Source organism: Excalfactoria chinensis, chromosome 5, assembly GCF_039878825.1.
Source record: "Excalfactoria chinensis isolate bCotChi1 chromosome 5, bCotChi1.hap2, whole genome shotgun sequence".
Lineage (NCBI taxonomy): Eukaryota > Metazoa > Chordata > Aves > Galliformes > Phasianidae > Excalfactoria > Excalfactoria chinensis.
This window is the reverse complement of record NC_092829.1, coordinates 42,514,961-42,536,677: the sequence shown is the minus strand read 5'-3', so window position 1 is coordinate 42,536,677 and position 21,717 is coordinate 42,514,961. Positions and strand designations below refer to the sequence as shown.

At 44.0% G+C, this 21,717-nt stretch overlaps 1 protein-coding gene across 16 annotated transcripts in view; it reads left to right on the top strand.

Annotated features, from left to right (window-relative positions):
- BRSK2 (BR serine/threonine kinase 2) overlaps positions 1 to 13,426 on the top strand; it is a 291,630-nt gene extending 278,204 nt beyond the window's left edge. For 5 of the 16 annotated variants that reach the window (XM_072339325.1, XM_072339330.1, XM_072339326.1 and 2 more), the window contains 2 exons: positions 579 to 626; positions 12,501 to 12,853. In XM_072339325.1, coding sequence (XP_072195426.1) covers positions 579 to 626; positions 12,501 to 12,724 — 272 coding nt within the window. In that variant the 3' untranslated portion in view covers positions 12,725 to 12,853. Of the gene's footprint in view, positions 1 to 578; positions 627 to 12,500; positions 12,965 to 13,266 lie in introns of those variants that run through there. The other 11 variants (XM_072339334.1, XM_072339324.1, XM_072339329.1 and 8 more) reach the window with 6 other exon arrangements.
- The last annotated feature ends 8,291 nt before the right edge of the window (positions 13,427 to 21,717 follow it).

The following is a 21,717-nucleotide window of genomic DNA, read 5'->3' as shown; positions in this document are numbered from 1 at the left end:
AGTTCTGTTGCCTATGAATGGTGCCATTGAAAGCAAGAAGAGTAAGGGACTACATGTGAATGATAGAGGCAAACTTGTGTTGAGGACTTGGGCATTGGGGTCTAAAACATGTTGAGTTGTGTTATGTAAGTAGCCACCTGTTCATGTCCAGTAGTACAGAGCTGCACTTTCTCCCTCCCTCCAACTTTTGATGTACATAGATCAGTTCGCTGGACATTGCCCATGTGCTGCAGAATAATCTGCAAAACTGTCCAGGGTAAAGAACGTATTTCTAGTTTTTCAGTCTGTTAGTGTAATGGCAGAATGCTTGTGACATCTCCTAAATACTCATAGCTATGATAAAGAGGTAGATGGAAGCAGCAGGACTGAGGCAAGCTCCTCTCCCAGTCCTATGGCCAGGTATGTGCTGGCATAAAGTGGGTGGCAGAATTTGGCCTGGGTTGTGTAAAGTCCAAGATGTGTGTATGTTTCCTGCTTCAGGTAATAATGTGCTAAGTTACTACTTTATGCACAGAGGTATGGAAACCTTTTTTTTATGTTTTTCCCTCCCTCCCTCCTCTTTCCATTCTATGATCTAGACACCACTAACTGTATGGAGTTGATGACTGGCAGACTTTCCAAATGTGGTAAGAACTTCCTTCCCTTCTGCCTTTTCTCCTTCCCCAGCCCCTGCTGAGCAACATAATAATGCACCGCCCTGTCCCTTCCACCTCTTCCCCTTCCTTATCCCTGCTCTCCCACGCTCTTTTCAAGACTACCCAACACATAACAGCCCACAATGTCCTTCTCTTAACCCAGCGGACACAAGCATATACCCCTTACTCTGTTCCTCCCCATCCATGCACAAGATGCACAGGCTCTACCACGGCTTTCCCCTTCATAGCACAAGTGTGTGATGTTGCACTTCAGATTCCCTCCCTCACTGTCACCCAAACCAGTGATTTTCTTTTCTTTTTTTTTTCTTTTGGTCATTGTTAATGTTGTTGCTGCCTTTGATTCATAATTCTTCAGTCCCTTTTCAGCACTGAAGCTGAATGCTGCCCTGCTAGCTGCTGTCTCCCTTGGTTTCCTTCAATTTATTGAGACAGAATTGCTCTGTTAATTGATTCTTTTTTGCATCCACACCCTTCTTCGCCATGTATTGTTAGTGTAAGACCCTTTTAAATCTTCCATAAAATGCACTGCATATTATCAATCAGACATTTAGCCAGAGTTCCAGTGTGGTCTTGTAGAAACTGCGTTGTGTTTCTCGCAGGAGGACAGCGAACCTTTTGGGGATTCAGAATTTTGTTAGGAAAAAAAAAAAAAAAGAAAGAAAAAAAAGAAGAGGAGTTTTTTGCAAAACTTGCATCTCAACTTGCTTGGGGGGAATTTTGGTTAACTTATCCCTTACCTTCCGTCTTCTCTATACACACATGGACTATATTCTTTCTGTCTTTACCTGTGGTCCTACTGGCTCCTCCAAATTGCAGTGGTGGAAATACCCAAAGCTATAAGATTGGGTGTGCTTTTATTTTTTTCCTCTTACATCTTGCAGGGAAAGGTTCTGTACAAGAGAAATCTGTTCTCGTAAGATTTCCATTCTGGTAACTAGGTTGATTTCAGTCATCTCTGTGAAAGGAACACAAGCTGTTGAGGAAGCAGTCACTGAGCTGGTACTGCTCTCCAGCTGGACCTGTGACTCCTGCGTCATCTCTTTGTAAACTGAGGGAAGTTCTTCTGGAGTTGTTCCACGGTCAGGTTGTCACAGTGGAGATAACGTTAGGTTTATGCATGTGTGACACTGAGAGCAGAAATTGTTCTGTATTCCAGATGATTTCTTTGATGCCAGCTTTGATGGTTTTTTGTTGTTGTTTTTATTATTTTTTTCTTTTTCTCTGAGGAGAGCTCATATGATTTCTTATTTGAGTTTTCTGGTTTACTCTGTTTCTGATCTCTTCGTGAAGACTCATTTAACTTGTAGGCAGACTTCCAGCTTTGTCTTGAAGGCAACAGACAGCGGATCTCTCTTCTTCCTCATGCCTTTCTTTCTTGCCTGGATCTGACATCCACATCATATGAAAATAATTAAATGCTGATTCTGCTGATTACTTGCAGGTTAATCAAGCTACACAGGTAACCAGCCAGTCCTCTGCACTCTCTAGATAGAGCATTACTGTTCATTACCAACTCAGGTCTTTCAGCAGTCACAGTGTCAGCATCCATCCAGCAAGGGACAAAGACAACAAGGTGATGGCCAGAAGGGAAACTGTTTTGTGGCAGCTGAAGCCTGAACAGAGCATGTAGGTAGATCTAGAGAAGAGAAAGGAAGGGTTGTTGAGGTATTGGAGTTGCTTCCTTTGAATCAAATTCCTTTTGGTGTGTTCATAAAAAGTAGAAGTAGTAATGACATTCACTGTGCTGAATTCCACCCTCCTATATGTGTGAAGAACTGTTTCATGCACAGGAGAGCTCATCCAACATTTAGTCAGGGGAGAAAAGGGTAATGACGCAGGATTTAGCCTAGTATTGGCAAACTGTCCTCTGTGACTTTGAGGACAGGCGTAGTCCTGTGGAGCTGGAACAGTGTTCATATAGAGACAGCCAATAGAGTAAGAAAAACTATGCTGAGCATTTCTGTGATCTTACCGTTGTTCCACATTTTGAGAATGAGCATAAAAGGGCATTTTTGCAAGAGTTAACACTGGAGCAGGAAGGGCAAATCAGGTTTTATGCCAGAGTTAGCTATGTGAAAGATATAAACCATTGTAATTAACAGCAAGGCAAATTTATCCCTTTAAATATTAACTTGTCTTCTGCTAGCAGTCACCATCAGTCTGAGATGTGATTTTGCATTTAGCCATTAGCATTGAGAAACAGTTCTTGACAGCAGAGGTTTGTCATAGAAGCTGCCAATGTCCAAATGCTACCACTGTGTCAGTTCTATCTGTGCACGCTGGAAAACTACTGCCAACTCTTAAAGTTATACAAGAGAAAAAAATTGTTTGTCTCGTGATCAAATTGAAATGCACTCAGGGATGCAAGATTTTATTTTGTTTCCACCCATTTCAGCAGGAAAAGAGACATTTCTATTGTCAGGAAGACTTAATTGATTTTTGTGAAGTCTTTAATGTCTGTGTATAAGAATAACTTTGCCTTGTAGTAGCCCTCTACATTTAAAATGCATCTGTAGCCTGAAAACCTTGTAGAAGTAATACCTTCCAGCTTAGCTGATCTTTCCCTTGTGTATTCAGAGCCAAATCAGTTTAGTGACAAATAAGCTTTACTACATTATGTGCTGCCATTAAGTCTTATAAATTCAACACAGCTGTAAAAAGGTGAGCTAGATTTAGATTCTTCTGAGACAGGATCGAGGAACCTCTTTACTATCATCTAATCTGGTATTTATGTCTATCTCATTGAAGAATGGATTGTATGGTTAACGCTGAGGTTCTAACAGGTACTCAGACAGCAAAGCTGTCAAAAGCCTTGTCACCCTGTACCCATTAGGTTTAGAGTTAGGGTTAGGGTTCAGATCTGGACAGATCTGGAAGGATCTTTCAGTCTTTGTAGTTTGAGTGTGTTGGATCTGGAGCCATTGATATATACCACACAGAAGCCCACAGTGCCATTTCACTAGTCCTCATTTAAAAGGGAGGCTGTCTTTATGAGCTTAGATGTCTTTAAGGCCTTTAATAAGTGAGCTAAGAGTTTATTTGGGTGGTTGAATCAGTAGTAAAGCTGTTTCATAGCCTTTGATAACTCCTTTTCCCAACAATCTTTAATTTTTTAGAGTCCTTAGGAAGCATGTTTCACCAAGGTGCTGGCTGCTGGCAGAAAGCTCAGAAAAGACTTGTCTCATTCTTCACATAACCTTCTGAGAAACACTACCAGAGAGCCTGTAAACTCCCTATTCTCTATACTGTAGCTGTCTGGGGCTGATTTTTATTTCCAAATAAAGCAGTTTTCTCTCGTTGCTTTCCGTCCCTCATGAATCTCAGGAAGTTTCCACTTACGTCACTAGCACTTCAAGAAAATGGGAGATTATTACTGTGTAATTAGCACAGCACCAGTCAAATCTTGCTGCTGTGCTTGGCATTGCACAAGCTTACTTTCTTGGTAAATCTTAGACCATAACTCTGTGACAAAAGAATAGTCAGTAGGTATGTTTATTTTTATACATCCTTTGTTGCTGCTTACAGTTTGAAAACTGAATTCCTGGCACCAGCTAAGCAAGAAGCTTTATGGATCCTCGTGTGAACCGGTGACTGTCACCAAAACGATCCAATCAAAGTGGAAGCACAGCAGATCCACTTGCCTTTCATATCTTTCCAGTGAATCTCACTGTAATCTCTTGCTTCTTATGTTTAGAATTCATTTAGATTTTTTACATAGCTTCTTATTCTGGGACACTTTACACTGCCCATCGTCACCAGTTATCCTCTCTGCACACAGAACAATTGCACTACAGTAAAGGCTTCTCTTCATACCTTCTTGCAAATTCAGTCTCATTCATACGGATGCGAGCCCATCTCAGTAGCATTCCAAGAAACTTGAGGAATTAGGAGAGGTTTTGTAGTTTAAAATTGATTACATCACATTGGGATTGCAGTATGCAACTTAGTGGTAGCTTAGAGACTCTTGGTGCTACTTACAGCTGCAGAAATCTGAATTTGAAGCTCTCAGAAGTGATCTATATTGGCATTGTTTGAAATAACTGTTTCTTTTAGGGTAGCCATTTGAGCTTTGATGGAAGAGAAGGTTGGTGATTTGCATTCATGAAGTCATAACTGATGGTAGAAACACTAAGACCTGCAGAAAAACAAACAAACAAAAACAACTAAAAACCAAATATATGCTGCCCTCCCAGCTGAAGGATTCTCTTCACCATTGTTATACTATGAGGTTGTCAGAGCAATGTTCTCTTTATTAGCATTTCTGATCAATGTGCTCACTGCTCATCTTTCTGAGTGTAACTGGTTCTTGATGAACATGGATATAAGTTGGGACCCAAATGAGAGATCTAGGGAGGAAACCCACCTGAAAGATCACATATTCTATCATAATGTGTGAATCTTGGTAACTTACGTAAGTCAGATTTTCCTAATAGTTCAAGCCAGGTTTTCCAGTTATGTGGTGTCCACACAAATACCACACAAGATTTGTATCTTTCTTCTTTCTAGTGCTGCTTTCAGGAGGAGCTTGTTTTCTAATTCATAACTCATATTTTTGCACTATAGAAGAAAGTAGCAATAAAAATGGCAACTTGGCACTAAAGATGACTCCAGATGTATTAAGATGTTTGTTCAGTATCGGATTCTGTTTTGACACCTATGGCCAGACTTTTACTGCCTAATACAAAATCTTCTCTTTTTTTTTGTTAATATCTAATACAGAAAACACACTTCTCTCTTAGTTAACATAACAATACTTTATTTATAGTAAGCGGCACTTTAGGATATTCCACTTGAATATTTGCTTGCTGTGCTGAGCTGAATTGAGATGGCCTCACTTGAAAGTTGAATCCTATTTTGAAGGGATTGATTCAAAGGAAATGGGGAATTCACTTTTCTCCAGCATGCACAGTTTATTTCTTAGGAATAGGTCTGAGAACCTAAGGCCGATAAGGTCACACATGAACACCCATCTGTCAGGAAAGGGAAGAATTGTATTATTAAGTGCCAATATATTTTTGACATTTTTATAGACAAAAAAAAAAAAAAAAGAAATTGAATGAAGCAGCTGAAGTCCTTAAGAGAATGGGAGAGAATGGGTAGCAGCAATAATATCATCTGTTGCAGCTTTATGAGTGTAGATCATCAGCTTCCCCTCTCATCAAACACTTGTGCAGGCAGATCTTCGTAAAAGGACAGACAGATACAAAGCATTCTTGGGCTGAGTCCTTTACCAGCCAATTTACCAGAACAGCGTGATTCCACAACAAAATCTGGCATCTCTTCATCCCAGCTCTATCCTTTCCTGCTCTTTCAGTGCCACCAGCTGTCCAAATTAACACACAATTCCCTCCTCTCCATCATCACGTCTCCTTTTTTGAGCATTATGTGGTGGCACTGAAGTGGTTAGAGTTTGTCATCTGTAATGGAGATGTGTTTTCTGATTAATTACTTGTATTATAGCTTTGCAGAAGGTAGCAGCTAGGCAGTTCACCTCATATATTTGGGTTTTTGATGGCTGCATTCACCATTCTCTAACTCATCACCTAAGAACTACTTGTCTCAGTTATACTGCCTGTAATGGGAAAGGCTGACTTGAGTTTTAGTTTCTCTGTGTGTGTATGAGAGAGAGAAAGCACACAAGACAGAGCAGAATCCCTTCTGCATAGGAGAAGGCATATTTTAGGAGGGTAAGAACAAGGGTAGCTTATAGAGCGTTTACATGTCAGATTGGTTGTTCAAATCTGCTCAGATGTGTAGCAGCTGAAAGTTCTCACCTCCTGTCAATAGCATGGACACCTGTGCTAACAGTGTCTGATAACCGGGGTAATTCCCAGCAGCATTCTGTTTCTGCAAACACTGTTTTCAGCTGGCTCTTTCACTGCCAGAGTCCACAGACTCTGGAAAAGAAGTTGTTTCCTTTGGAAGTTGTCTTTCCCAGTTACAATTCATCTGTCCTGCTAAGAAACTCGAGTTGTTCTGTGGACTCAGTCTGTCCCCATTTTCTAGTCCTAGACCAAAATAAAACCAAATCAACCATCTTATTATATAACTTTGTGGGGAAAAAGTACTGGGAGAATCTGGTCAATCTAATCCTGACAGTTTAGAAATCTATCAAATATAAACCCACATACTTTTTACCTGAAAAGTTTTTCAGACTTCCTGTTTTTTTGAGAAGCACCAGTCCTGGGATTTCAGCAGTTCCTTTTGCTCATGTCAGGTGATATACAGTGGGTTCGTAGTCTGGGAAGAAGTTCTGTGCAAAGGCTTCCAGCACGACATTGCAACAGCCTTTCAGTCACCCTTCTCCATTGCAGAGGGAAATCTTATATATCCAACTTATGTTAAGTGGGTTGAGCAAAGACTCTGTATAGTCTTTGGCAATAAATGAGCTCCTAAGGCCTCTTTCTGATTTGCATTTGTAGAATGCTTAGGCTCCTTGGTCTGGAGAAAAAAAACCCTACATAATCTTGTAGGAACAGAGAAACAGGCCACTTTTACCTCTCCGTCATCCCTTGCAGTGCATATAGTCTAAGAGTGGGTTCTGTATGTTACATCTTCTGTTACTGGAGGCAAAGGGACTCTGCCAACAGAAAACAAACAAACATGCTTAGTCTTAACAAAAGGAGGATAGAACTCTGTCAGTGTGGCAGAATGGATTTGAAAGGGAGTGGATTATCAGTCATCAAAAAAGTGTTTTGATGCATTGTGTGGAGTTAGATTTTTTGCTATGGTTCACTGAAAACATGGCTGCTGTTGAGATAAAGAGCAAACTAGGGATGAGAAAGAAGAAAAACAAAAGAAAAACAAACAACAGCAGCAACATCAACCCCTCCAGTGAACAAAGGGAAAAGAATTTGTGTTGCAAGTAGCAGAGGCAGGCAGAAGGCAAGCAGAAAGTATGTGAAAGCTATGAGAGAAGGAGTGTGGGAAATCAGGTTGACAAAATGTCTCTCTCTTTCCAGTGAAGACCAGCGTTTTTCCATTCACTTTTCTCCCAAAGCCTTAGTTAAAAATGCAGGAATTAAATAATTTATTGGGCCACCAAGAAAGAAAAGGCACAGAATAATCCTGTAGGTGTCATATTTGCTTTATTCAACTTGGTGGTCAGCACCAAAAAGATTAGTGCAATAAATGTCACTATGGGAGATGTTTTCATAGGACAAGAAATTTTGCATTCACTAAGCCAGTGGGAACGCTGCCATTTGCTTGAATCAAAACAGGACTGAGTCCTTATGTGGCTATCTTAAATTGTTACAAAAGAGCAGTCTTCGGTTAGAGATAGGAGCTTCCAAGCCTGTCCAGAAGCTGCTTGTTCCGTACTTGTTAATTTCCTGTGAAGGACTTTGAGGGTCATGGCAAAGTCAGAGCAGGTGAATCCCCTTCTGGTGCCACTCCCGGTATCTGGAGTGCAACACCTCCTTTTCTCTTTCCTCTCTTAACCTGGATTTGCCAGCTCAAGTTTGCTCCTACCCCCTGTGACACCTCTACAGAATAGCAAATGGGATAGAGTACTCTGAGGGTTGATACAAGGTGTCTGCCCAGCTTTCTTTTACCACTAAGTGCCTGTTCCCAGCCCTGTTGCTTCCTCTTACTGTCCATTGTGTTAAAATGCATCACTTATTTTGAGGAATTTGGCCATAACGGTGCTGCACACAGGTGCCACAAATTAGTGCCTTCTCCATAAATCTGTTTCTTTAGTGTCCCTTCAATACATGACCCTTTCATAAGCTTCAGTGCTTGTTTTCAAACTCATTCCCCTCCCCATCTTGCAGCATCCGGCTCCTCGGACTAACTCAGAAATGCACATATTCATCTCCTCCTAACAGAAGTAAACCTAATGCTCTGAACCTCCCTTCCTGCTTCTGAACCTTCTCACAGTTTCTCACCTTTGCTGCCTTTCACACCTTCTTTACTCTATGCTGGTGAACGTTTGCTCTCAAGGGGAAAAAAGACCGTAGGTACAGGTGCATGAAATACCAGGGAAGTTCTGAAAAACTGGTGAGCCAAACTTTCATCCCTGTGCAGAGGAAATGTGAAGTCATCTCACTTTTTTAAATAAGAGAGAAAGTCTTTTTGAGGCCCCCAGATGGGCTTGCAGGTCTAAGAGCCTATCACATATTTTGTACTGAGTGCCAGAAGTGGAAGATTGCCGGTAAAAAACTATTCTAACAATCATCACCTGCATTTTCAAGTCTTGTTTTACTGTATCAGCCTAAAGGCAACTGAAAACTGAAAGGAGCAACAACAGTCGCCATTTTCATGCTTCCAGCATAGCTGACCTATGTTTACATATCCCCAGAGAGAAATGTGAGGACTCTTTGTCTGCTCAAAGACCAATATCTAGACAAGCCCAAGCGTGGGCTAACAAGCTGTTGTGTAGATAACATCAATGTGATTGTCTGTAGTGCTTGGCTTAGGATCAGTCCTTTTGTAACTGCAAGATATGAAAGGATTAATACCAAGTTTTTAATTACAAGTCCAGACACCATGAAAGGCAAAGAAAGGAAGGGGTTAGTGAAATGGCCTACTTTATTTTTCAGGAGCTCTCATTCAATATCCCTAAGGATTTCCTACCTCCCATTAAAATTTTACCTGAAAAATGCTGATTGTAAGAAATCCTGTAGTGATACAGGCAAAGAAAAAGCAGATTGTTAAATACTCTTTGCTGCAGTAAATCTCCAGGTACTTGAAAGCCAGTAGGACATGGGAAGGAGAAAGGGTGGATGAAACAGGGGCTCCATATTTTAATAGGAGGAATAAAAATCCTGTGTCAGAACCTGTCAAACACCAGATATTTATGTACAATCTAAAAACTGTTTTATTACTCCCTTTTTGCAAGTTGTACTTTTGTCCGCTGTTCCTGTCTATGTGAAAACTAAAATTTCCCCAGTTCCTGCAGAGCGCTGCTTTCTCTGCCCTCCTCTTTCCCTCTAAGCTTGTTGAATAAACTGCTCAGCTGAATAACTAGAGATACTTCCCTTCCCTTTTCTCCCAACCTAGCAGTCTTTCCCTCTCCAGCATTTTTTTCAGTGCTCTTTTTCATTCTCTCTGCTGACTCCATTTGCTTATGAGGATGAGGGGTCCAAAGCCACATAATGACCAGATTTGTCCACATTCCCGCAGTCAAGGCTGAGTGTTTTATTTATTTTTTTGTTGAAAGTGAGCATTCATTTGAAGGAGAAATGAGTCTGAGCAGATATTAAATGAGTATGAGCACAGCGTGCCTTCAGAGTGGCTTAGGGTGAATTAGAATTTATAGATGTGGAAGAGATATTCCCATTCCAGAGTGTCTGTGCACATGTGGAAGGAGGCAGGTGCAGCTCACGGAGTTCTGACCCAGAAATAGCTGAGGGTTGGATAGGTTTTCCCATACTAACCAGAATTTGAGTTACGTGTTTTTCCCAGCTACTTGTTTAGGCCCATCTCTGAATCTGTTAGCTGAACGATGCCCTTCCAGAAACTAACAACCATTTGCTTGGGGCGCTGGTATAATTGAACACATAGACAGAAACAGGGCCAGCAGTAGGTTAAACACAAAACAGCAAGTATGGGAAGGCAGGGAATGAATTAGATGAGTAAGACTGAGATCGATCTCTCTGTATGCCAGCCATGTGATTTTTCTCCATGCCTGTTACCACACAGAGGAAAGCAGCAACTACATGGCTAGCGTGGGGCAGCAGAAGAAGAGTAATACATTGTCTTGGAGGGCACAGATGCTATCTTTTCATTTTCTTTGCATATCAACAGTTGATATCCATCTAGCATCTTCCATCAGAGAATAAGAAAGTCCTACAAGTCCTTCAGATGAGTCACCACACAGAGACAGTACTTGCCCACTGTGGTAACCAGTTTGCTTATGTGTGTAATAAAAGTGAAAAGAAATAGAATAATACTAAGCCTCCAGCTTCCACTAACTGTGGGTGAATGGGGATCTCTGCTACGAAGAAGCCTCTTTGCTCTGGACTGAATGTTGCTATCTCAGGGATGAAAGGTCCCACTCTTCACAGCATACAGCATCACTGCACGGCAGAGACAAGAAACCTGTTTCTGGGAGCTGGAGGATGAAATCACTTAGACGGGGTATAAATAAGCTGATTTGAATTTATTATAACAGTGGAGCCAACAGGCCCAATACTGAGAAAAGCACCATGAGGTTTTCTTCAAGTATGACCTTCCACAGGAACGAAGAGGCACAGAGGTGTACACCTCACTGCAGGGGAAAGTAGAGTGTGAAGAAGGAATCTGCTGTACAGGTCTCATCTTTAGTGGATAGGTCAGAGGGTCATTGTAAGGACATTCCACCCCCCTTAGAAGGTCCAGCCCAAGCTGCCGTGCTATGCAACCTCTGTGGGCCATACCTGGATTGATAATACTCGTGCTGAAACACAGCTGGGTCTTTCATTGCATTGGACTTAAGGCAGTCAGAAATGAGAAGATGATTGTCTGGCCTTTGAGGACCAGTTAAGGCAATGCATGTAACTGTCTTGGAGCTGCATAATTAAACCTGGCACATGGCTGTTAGTCAAGCACATGAAGGCTCTTTATATAATATTTGTGCTTTGTTAATTGAGAATTCGCAGATGCCCACATTTAGAGGAACTTAGAAGAAGACTCATTACAGTCAGTCCAGGGTCCGTCTGTTCCTTTTAGCCCCTGGAGGTGTGTCTGTGATGCATCTTGCTCCCCACTGGAAAATGACTTTGGTAAAGTGAATCTTGGGTTTAATCGGAAGGTGTAATGGTGAGCAAAAAGGCTTTTTCAAGTGGCATGAAAGATTACATTCTAACATATGTGCAGTGCCATCCCATGTTATTTCTATGGCCTGCTCCTCTGGCTGGCTTAAAGAGATACCTGTTCTACCAGCATGCAGTCCTACATCCTTCTGTGGCTCCTAGCTCCACTGAAATGAATGGCTGTGTTCTGGAGGCTGTATTGTAGCAAAACAATAAATTCAGGTCAATGAGAAAGTAGTACTTGACCCTGGCAGGTGCCAGAAATACATGCACAACAACCTGCTTCTGCAAAGTGTTCAGTATCTCCATTTCCAGGTGCTCATTGTAAGAAGGATCTGAAGATGCTTAGAAGCTTGCAAACACAAGCCACAAACCACATATACAGATGGAGGTAGTCATGTCAGCCATCGCTTGTTTTTCAAATACTTTTTCCCTTGGAGCACTTAAGCATTTGAGGTTTAGTGTCTAAAAAGCGAGCAAGGAGATACTCAGAAACGAAGTGCAAGCAGAAAAGCATAATGCCCAGTGCAGCCGTGTAACTTACCGGGGCCTGCAAAGCTAAGCATCAGTTGGCAACTACATAAAAACCAAACCAAAACAAGAAAACAATGACGACATTTGTAACAGCAACAGTAAGATGGCATTTGCCTGTATCCCACATTGCGTTCACTGATATTTCAGTGCAGAATGGCCGAATGACTGCACTACGTAGACCGAACTACGTATTTCCGTGATGTGGTGCTGCATCCTCTTGATAGGTGAGACAGCTGTGCCCACCCGCTCAGGACAAAACTAGGACCTACCCGTAGGTGCTTGATTCTCCCAGTCTCTTTATTTCTGTAGGTGTCCCATCCTAAACACTCTTCCTCTTCCTGCTCATTGTCTTCATCCCCCACACACCCCCACGCACGTGGCTCTGGATCTCCTCATCATGTTCTTCTCGTTAAAAACCCCATTGTTCATTTGTTTGTTTGTTCTCTCTCTCTCCTCTTTTTCTCTCTTCTTTCCCTCTCGTTTTTTGTTTTTTGTTTTTTTTTTCCTTCCTTCCTTCCTTCCTTCCTTGCTTTCTTTCTTTCTTTCTTTTTTTGTCTCCTCTGTTTTGTGTACCCAGGCAGCCCATTGAGTAACTTCTTTGACGTAATTAAACAACTTTTTTCAGACGAGAAGAACGGGCAGGTGAGCCATCCCCCCGGCACGCCAACCAAGCATAGCGCAAACAGCAAGCGGAGCGATTCCGGTTCTAATGACTATGGGTCTAGAGGAGACAATAAGTACCCTGCTGGCAAAGACAAGGCAAAGATGGTCTCATCAGTCGGCCTACAAGACCAACCTTAAATAAACACATAAAAAATTAAATAACTTAGAAACAAAATCAGAAACAAACAAACAAACAAAAAATAAATAAAGCAAGAAAGAATGAAAGAATATTCCTTAGCAAGCTAGCCTCTAAACTAGAAGGATGTATATACCTTGCCACAACAGTACAAAACTGTCTATAGACAAATTTTGTATGAAGGAATGACTGTATATATATACATATATATATTTATATATGATATATAATATATATCTCAGAAACAAACACAAAAACAAACGAACGAAAGAATGAAAAGAAAAGAAAAGAAAGAAAAGAAAAGGTAGCACAGATGACAAACCCAGTTCGACAGATCTTGGGTTGTGGTTTTTTTTTATGGCTTTTTTTTTTTTCCTCCCTTTTTTTGAATGTTTTTGGTTGTTGGTTTTTTTTTCCTCCTTCCTGATTTTTTGGGTTTTATTATTATTATTATTACTTTTTGTTTTCTTTTGGTTTGTTTCTTGTTCTGTTCATGCTCTCTCTGTGTTTCTGACGACACCACTTGTTTCCGCTCTGCTACCAGGAATTATCCCGAAAAGTTAACATGTCAGCCACGGCTTCACCTTCTGTGCTCTGCGGACACTTGTTGACGGAAGGCAACCGATGTAGACTGTCCAAGGACCAGTCCTGTTTGAGGTTCCCAGCCTCCCCTCTCCCTTCAGGAAGTGGGTTTCTCCCCCACTTCTCCCCAGACATCTCCCCAATGCACGCTTTTTTTCTTTTATTTTTTCTTGCTTTTTTTTTTCTTTATTTTTTTCTTTTTTCTTTATTATTATTATTTTTTTTATTCCTCTCTCTTTTTCATTTTTGGTGCTCCACAAGAGAGATCTGCTCAGTTATGGGATTGCGCAGTCTGGGCTGAAAGGAGGTTGCAAATTGTTGGAGTGAAATCTTTGCCCTTGGCAGCTTCTGTCCGCGCAGGTGAACTCAGCCTGGAGCAGGAGGGTGCGGGGAAGGAGACGGGGTAGTGGGAGCGCAGTGTTGTGTGGATCCAGAGCGCGTTCTCATCAGAAACCAGCCAGGAGCAACTCAAAACTAAGCCTTGAACCAAGACAAAATTGGGGAGCTTCATCACAGGATTTTCTTAGCCTTCTTTTTCTCCCCACCACCTTTTCTGTTTCTTTTGCCCCCCCTTTTTTTTTAATATATATATATATATATACATGTATATATATGTGTGTATGTTTTGATCAAAATACACATGCATACATATATATGTGTGTGTATATATATATATATATATACACAGAAAATAATTGTGTTTTGTTTTGATCTGTTTTGTTTTTAATGCTGTCTCATTTTGCTTTTTGACCTGCTGGAAGGCGAAAGGAGTAAACTTAGGAGGGAGAGGGGGGTTAAACGAATAAACACATACAAACAAAACACGAAAACTTAGGGAAAAGGCAACTTCTGGTAGCAAAGAAGGGGGACAAGACTCTGCCAAGGACTGTCTCTCCCGCCGCCAGGCACGGTTGCTGCTGCTGCTGCTGCTGCTGTTCCTCCTTCGACACCTTCCTCCCCATCTGTCAGCTCCCTGCCACCGTGCCACCGCGCTGGGACCTTCTTCCACCAGCTGGAGCCTCCACCGCACCCTGCATTTAGAGGCAATTGTTGTGTTGCTAGTGCTGCATCGATATCAGTATTATTATTTCTTTAAGTTACCGACTTCATTTGTTGGCTTGGGTGAAGATTTTTTTCTTAAAAAAAAAAAAAAAAAGAAAAAAGAAGAAAAAAAAGAAAAAAAAAAAAGAAAAAGAAAAAAAGAAGATGAAGAGGAAGACAAGAGACTTACCTTGGGTTTTATTTCCTGTGTGTGTGTGTGTGCAAATCACTGGCACTTGGTTCATCTGAGCAAGGCAAGGTGGAGTCAGGGCGATGGGAGACTTAATCACGAAGCTACTGTAAACTCTAAAAATTACTGCAAGATATTTTTATAAAGTTTTAGTTTCTCTTTTTTTTTTGTTTTTGTTTTGGTTTGTTTTGGTTTGTTGTTTTGTGTTTTGTTTTTCTGAAGGGGGGAGGAGGGTGGGGTTGGGTGGATGGGGCCCTACTTTTTGTTTGCGTTTCAGTTCTTAGGTCTCGGTTATTTATATATACATATATATATATTAAAAAAATAAGCTGTTAGATATATCTTCTGTTTAATAACTGTGTAGAGGCAACATCGATCCTTATTTATTTTTGCGGAGGAGGGGGAAAAAAGACACAGCAACCCCGTAAGTGTTCATCTTGTGACTTTGAGAAAGAAGAATCGCCGCCTTTTTTCCTCCTCCTCGAGAGTTAAGGTGACCAAGTGTAACTTATTCTGGCCCAAGTTCAAAGGTTAAAACAAACAGACCAAGAAACAAACGTGGTTTCACGCCTGGAAGACAAAACGCAGTGAGGAGTTCTTCTTGACTGAGATTTTAAGAATGTAGGCTTAGCGTTAGTGTTCAGCTCTTCTATGACCTTCGATTGCTGCTCGTTGGGTTCCTATGGGTGTATGTCGTATCGCAAGATTATGATTTATTTATTTTTTTTAAATGATAATGTTGTATGAGTTCTTTTTTTGGTTGTTGTTGTCGTCGTTGGTTTTTTTAATCATTTTTGCCCTTCTCGGACTGGTTTTACTTGTACATAGGTTTGAAGATTAAAGACGGATTTTTAAAGACGCAACTGGGGCAAAGACCTTTGACTTTGGCCCCGCTTCCCCATTCCCCCAAAACGGGAGGGATTTCTTTTACGTTTCCGTTCTATTTATTTATTTATTTTCCCTACTCCCAACCCTTTTCTCTCGTATTGCTGTGTGCATGTCAGACACCAGGGGGTGATGGCTGGGGAGGGGGGGAGGCAAGGGTGCAGGAGAGGGGGGCAGTTTTAATTGCATGACATTGCTGTAAATTAGTCTCTTTTGCTTTCGTTGTCTTTCCTGCCTCCGCCCTCTCTCTACTTCTCCTCCGAGCTCCCCTCCCATCACCCCCGTCCTTCTTTTCCCTCTTTTCTCTTCCCTTGTGTATAGATTTTGATGCTTCTGTTACATTGTACCTCTACGAAAGGCTGGGATTTCAATACAAAATAATAATAATAATTTAAAAAAATACCTATATCAGCAAAACCCACGCGGTACAAGCAGGAAGGGGATTACTTACACAAGATATAAGAATAAACGAAAGCAATACCTCTTGTTACCCTTCCTATTTTGTACTTTGAAGACACACACGCGCGCACACACACATAGACAGACACAAACTGACGTTATTTAATGGTTTAAAATGGACAACAAAATCTGATGTATCCCTTGTTAAATAACTGTGAGCAACTTTAGTTCAAAAACCAATAAATTCATTCAGTAAAGATACGAGCTGTGGCGTCTCCTCTTTGTGCCCGTCACACCGGCCGCCATCCCGGTAAGTACCGCGGCTCCGCCTGCTGCCCCGCGCTGCCTGCAGGGGGCGCTGCTGCTCCGCACCGCCTCGTGCTCTCGAGGCGCCCGACGGAAGTGGGCGTCACGCGGCGCGGCCGTTGGGCACGAGGCGGATCGTGATGGCGGAGCGAGGGAGGGCGGCGGACCGCGGCTCCACGGAGCAGGTAGGGGACGGGGCCGAGGCGGATCGGCGCTTCTGGAAGGTTCCGCGCTCTTTGCCGCAGCGCGGGGCAGAGATGCTCTCCGGTTCTGTGGGGTTGGGTGGTTATTGATTTGTTAAGTGATGTTCCGAAAGCGAATAGCGGACGCTGCGTGCTGCTGCTCCGCGTTTCTGTTGCTGAATGGCCGTGAGCTGGAATGGTCTCGGCGTGTCCCCAGCACGGTGTAACTGCGGGCCTTTCCGCTGCTCGGTGTTAAGATCTCCGCGTGTTGTAAGGAGACGTTTTTGCGAAGGGAAGGATCTCAGGCCTAGAGCCTAACCGTGCTTATCATGCCTTTGTGGCCCCGAAGGACGGTAGAAGGAAAGCAGTTGTGTACAGGTAAGGAAAGGGTCCGAAAGGACAGTTATGGCGGGTTGGTGGTCGAACTGGGTGAGCTTGGTGGTCTTTTCCAGCCTTAACGATCCTACGGGCTTGTTCTGTTACGGCCGCAGCTACTTGATGCTTTACTATCACTGTCGGTGTGTAGGAGAAATTGTTCTGTAGGATGAGGAGGTTTTATGTTTAACTTTCACCCTTTTCCATTGCGTAGCTCGAATCTAAGGGCAGGTAGCAGCCACAGCAGAGGATTTTGCTCTTTCTTTGTGGTTGAGTTGTGCTGCCAGGTGCCGGCTGGGAGCTCGTTCAATCCCAGCACCAGGTGATGTCTGCTGATGTGCCCTGAGCTGCAACACCTGTGTCTGAGCTGCAGCAGCTGAGCTTTGCTGTGGGCCAATCGTTTCAGGCCTCTGGTTCTCCTTGGAGCCCCCCTCCCCCCTGCTTTGTACCTCGAACGCTGGCTGTGCTTAACCTCCATCTCTGGTATTCCCTGTGCACACAACGTTCTGCTTCCAGAGTACAAATTGAAGACGGAGAATGTGTGTAAGACACCAGTCAGCATTTTCTGTTTGTCTGCACATGCTTGTGTGTGAATTTGGTTTAGATAATGCATATGTGAAAATGTGTTTGTGCTGAAGGTGAGCTGTTGTTTACTGGCCCAGTGCGTGACATGCTGTGTGTATAGGCGATGAATTGTGCATATGTGCATCAAATGAGCAGCTGAGGCTGCTGAGGTGTGGAGGTAATTCTCATTGCCACATGTCGATGTGCAGTCAGTCTGGGGGCTGAGAAAGAAGCCGGTTGGTTTTTGACAGCAATAATGCAAATTGTCTAAGGTTTGTAAGTGATGCGTAAGAATTTCCTCCCCAGTCAGGTTGGCTTTAATGAAAGTGATCTGATAGAAGTGACCGGGCTGTAATGGTTTGAGCTAGTCGGGGGTGAGGAGCTGTATTTGTTATAACAGCAAAGCCTGTGTAGTGCCTCCAGGTAGTGCTAATTCCAGCCCCTGCTGTTGGAGGTGTGCCTTTCCTCCTGCTGGGTCGGGCAGTGCCTTTAACCCAGCAGGCTTGGCGATTTCCTTCCATGCTGTATGTGAATGCCCGCAGGCGCTGATGGTCTGCAGGTCTTGTCCTGTACCTATGCTTTGTTTCAGCTCTGTTACATGCTGGTGGTTGCACGTGGGCTCCTGGAAGAATAGCAGGCTGTTTTGGTAGGGAAGCAGATTTAGTTCACCGTTTCTTATTATAGAAAACTGAGAGAGGGGGGAGGCACTTGCTTAAAAACTGGGAAGTGCCGTAGCTCTTTGTTGTACCCTTTAATCTCCTTATTTTATTTAAAACCACTTCAGCAGCTGCAGCTCCCGCTTAATTTGGAGAACAAAACCTGAGCAGTTCAACTGGCTGGGGACACTGGAGGCCACAAGTGGAAGGGAAACCCGTGCTGAGGGCGAGTCCTTTCTTCTCCTTAATGCACAACTTATTGTGTGGGTTATTTTTAGTGCTGTAATCTTGCTGAGTGCTGCTGAGAGAAACTGTGCCAGGCGGGCTGGCAGGCTTTGAAGGGTCTGAGAAATGGGATTTCCTGTTCCACCGGCTCAGAGCTGACTCTTGCTATTGTCGGGAGCTATTATCACCTTCTTGCAGCCAAGGCAGATAACACAGCTTCAAGGTCAGGGAAGACGAAGGCTCTGAGCTGCAGCCCTAGCAGTGGGAAGAGCGTTTGTACAGTCAGGGCGTTTCTGCAGCTGCTGCAGTTCGGGGCACTGCCTGGGAATACGGCTCTGCCTGTGGATGGCAGAAGTGCAGCTGGGATCGGGTGGGATTCCTGTTGGCTGGTCTCAGTCCTGCTTGCACCTTCACAGGGCAGCCTGTCCCTGACATGCCTGCAGGGAGATGAGGGAGATTCTGGTTCCCTGCTCCTCATTTCCCCCACCTGCTCTCTGCTGTGGCTCCTGCCCTCCTGCTGAGCATCACCTCCTGTTCAGACACAGCAGGACTGGCAGGCAGCATTTCCACCGTGCAGCTCACAGCAGGTCCAGGGAGGAGGCTGGTCTTGAGGTATGATGTGCTTGCAGATCTAACAACAAACAGAAGTGTGCCAGAAAAAGCAGCAGTTTCATATGTTCTAGAAAAGGTGTTCACATTGAGACAGTGACTTCTGTCTGGATAAATCCTCTGTGAACATCTTCCTAAAGTACAGCCAGCCTCCGGAGTGGATGAAACGAGGCAGAAGCAAGGCCCTCCTGACCCGACACTGGGATGTGCACCCTGCAGTTAAACTGAAATCAGATTTAATAATCCTGTTCATGACTGTTCTCTTGGTCAGGCCGTGTTTTATATATATAGGAATGGGAAAGGACAACAGTGATTTCTGCACTCTGAAGCAGTTTGCTGCGGAGTTGATAGTTGCACTGGGAGTTCTACTGGAGCTATGTAAGTTAGGGATGCTTTGAGGATATGCAGAAAGCCTTTTTTTTTAAGCGTTGCTTTTCAAATGGAGTCCTGATGGAGACCTTCACATCACTTATGGGTGCACATGTTCATGCACGGTTCCTGACTGGTGTCCTTGTGCGTAAGTGCAGGGGCATGTTTCTCTCTCCCCAGGAGCATTTAGTTTTAGCACTGATTTGCACAATGAGAGCATAAATAGGCACAAACTAGTGCGAGTTTGTTTACTTTGGGTCTGAAATGTGGTCCTGATACCTGTCCTGCTCCTGTGCTGTAAACCAGTGTTCTGGTTTATGCCTGCTACTCTTTCTGCTGTGAGCCTCCCTTGCAGAGGGCTTTGAGTAGCACTATTAAAAGCATGGTACAAACAGTAGGTAACAGTGTTCAGCTATTCCTGCTTCATTGCAGAGCAGGGGGAGAAGGCAGACTTTTTGTCTGAAGTGCAGTGGCTTGGGTCCCTGGGGTTACTGGCTCCAGGTGGAGCCATCTCTGTGTGAGCCATTCACATGCTGTACTTGACACTGGAGCTTGGCTTGTTCTTCGGCTTACACCTGGGAATTCAGCACTGCCCCTGGGGTGCACCTGCAGAGAAACGGGCTGCACCCAGCTGTGTGTGGCTGAGGATGTCCTGGTGTGCAACTGCTGAGCTTTTTTTCCTCCTGCAGGAAACCAGAGTGCAGATTCAAATAGCAGTTAGCCCTACACGTTGGGTGTAGCTCAGCCCTTACTGTGCAGCCAGCTTTGTACTGGTGGATTTCTCAGCACCAGCAGTACTAAACCTGGGTGGAACAACTGAAGCAGTGCCCCAGCAAGCCCCTTGATTGCAGAGGCTGGATGAAGAATTGCACTCAGAGCAGGCACAGCTCTGTGCTTCTGCTTCCATGTGGCTGTGCTTAGCTGGGGCTTGGTGCTGCAAGGGACTGAGCTCAGTGCTGATGGTGGAGGTGCTGATGCTCAGTTTGAGACCAAATGGTTGCCACAACCACACTGAGATAACAGTGGGACGTGGCTGAAATAAAACCTGTTTGCTGCTGTATGAGATTTCATGGGCATATTTTCATGTGTTTCTTTATCAACTCTATATAGCTGTGTTTTCCACCCAAGGTCCTGTCTCCTGGGTCAGGAGGGTGACCTGTGGAGGTGGCCCGTTATCTGCCTTTCCTAGTTATCATTTATTTACAACGAATGACTTAGTGGCTGCTGGCTGGGCAAATGCTACTCTGTGCACCTTAGCCAGGTCTGGCAGCAGGAGGAAAGCTTGGAGCTGCACTCAAGGCTTTGCCATTGCATAGTGGGGGTACCAGGAGCTTTGAGGTTGTGCAGCGGGTCCAGGTGCAGGCATGGAGCTTCCTCTCAGCAGGCATGTACCTGTTGTGCTGCTGCTAGCAGTGTGCTGATGTGCTTGTACATTTATTTGTAAGGGTGGTGTTTGCACTGCCTGCGTTCTACCTTATGTGAAACTTCACAGTGCTGGGGTACAGCTGAATGAGGAGGCTTCTAGGACAGCTGAGGTCTGTTTTGTTTTTCTGAAGCTGTTAATTTTGGTGCTTTTGGCCGCCTTATGCTGGCTTTTTATTAGGTTTGTCAGCTGCTCTTTGTGGACTATACAGCCTCAGCAAAGCATTGCCACTTACAGTGAGAACAGGTGCATGGCTCGATCCCCTGGATGCTTCTGATCTGCAGATAATGAATATTGTAAAACATCTGTTACTTTTCTCTGTTGCTGAGTGTAGTGGTATGGGGAAGCTGAGCTTTTGATGGTGTGGAGCCCAGTAAGTCCTGCAGCAGGCAGCCTGAAGCATTCCCCATAGCTGCCAAAAGCTGAGCGTGGGATGTGGTTGTGCAGCCATCTCTGGCCCAGCTCCAGGCTGACGCGCTGCTGACGCACTCTGCTGGATCTGCTTCCCTCACCCACTGATTTGCAAGCGCTGAAATATACTGTGTGGGACAGCGCTGCCTGCCTCAGTCCTGCCTTGGAATTGCCGTGAGAGAAGGTTCCTGTGCGTGGATTGAGGTAGCATGCTGATATGCTTCCATTTCACTGGTGCCTGCCCTGCTGCGTGCTGCTGCTGCATGTTTCCTGGGGACCGTGAAGCTTTGTGTAGGCAGCACAGCGGCCAGTGTTAGAGCATCCCATGCGTCCCTGCAGGCTGTGTATGCTCTGCTGGCTGGGTGAGCACTCAGAGGAAGGACCAGTGCAGGCCTTCCCATAGCTGTGATATTGGCTGGTATGACAGCCACTGCCCAAATGGTGTTATTCTGGAAACCAGGAAGGTTGCAGGAAGGAGGAGCTGTTTGTTGTACCATTTGATATTTAGGAAAGGGCCAATAATATCTGTGGTTTATGCATTTAGTGTTGCAATGTAACCCAGAAGGCAGTTCAGCACTACTCAGACATTTGCTCCCTTTCCCCCTCCTAGTAGGATGGGGAGGAGAGTCGGGGAAAAAGAGGTGGAATTCACACATTGCCCACCCGGTGACTGATGCCCAGCTGTTCCCAGAGCAGTGGCAGCCCCCCGGTCAGCTTTCCCCAGCATTTATAGTATTTAATATCATATGGTTCAGGTCAGCTGTCCCAGGGCCCTCCC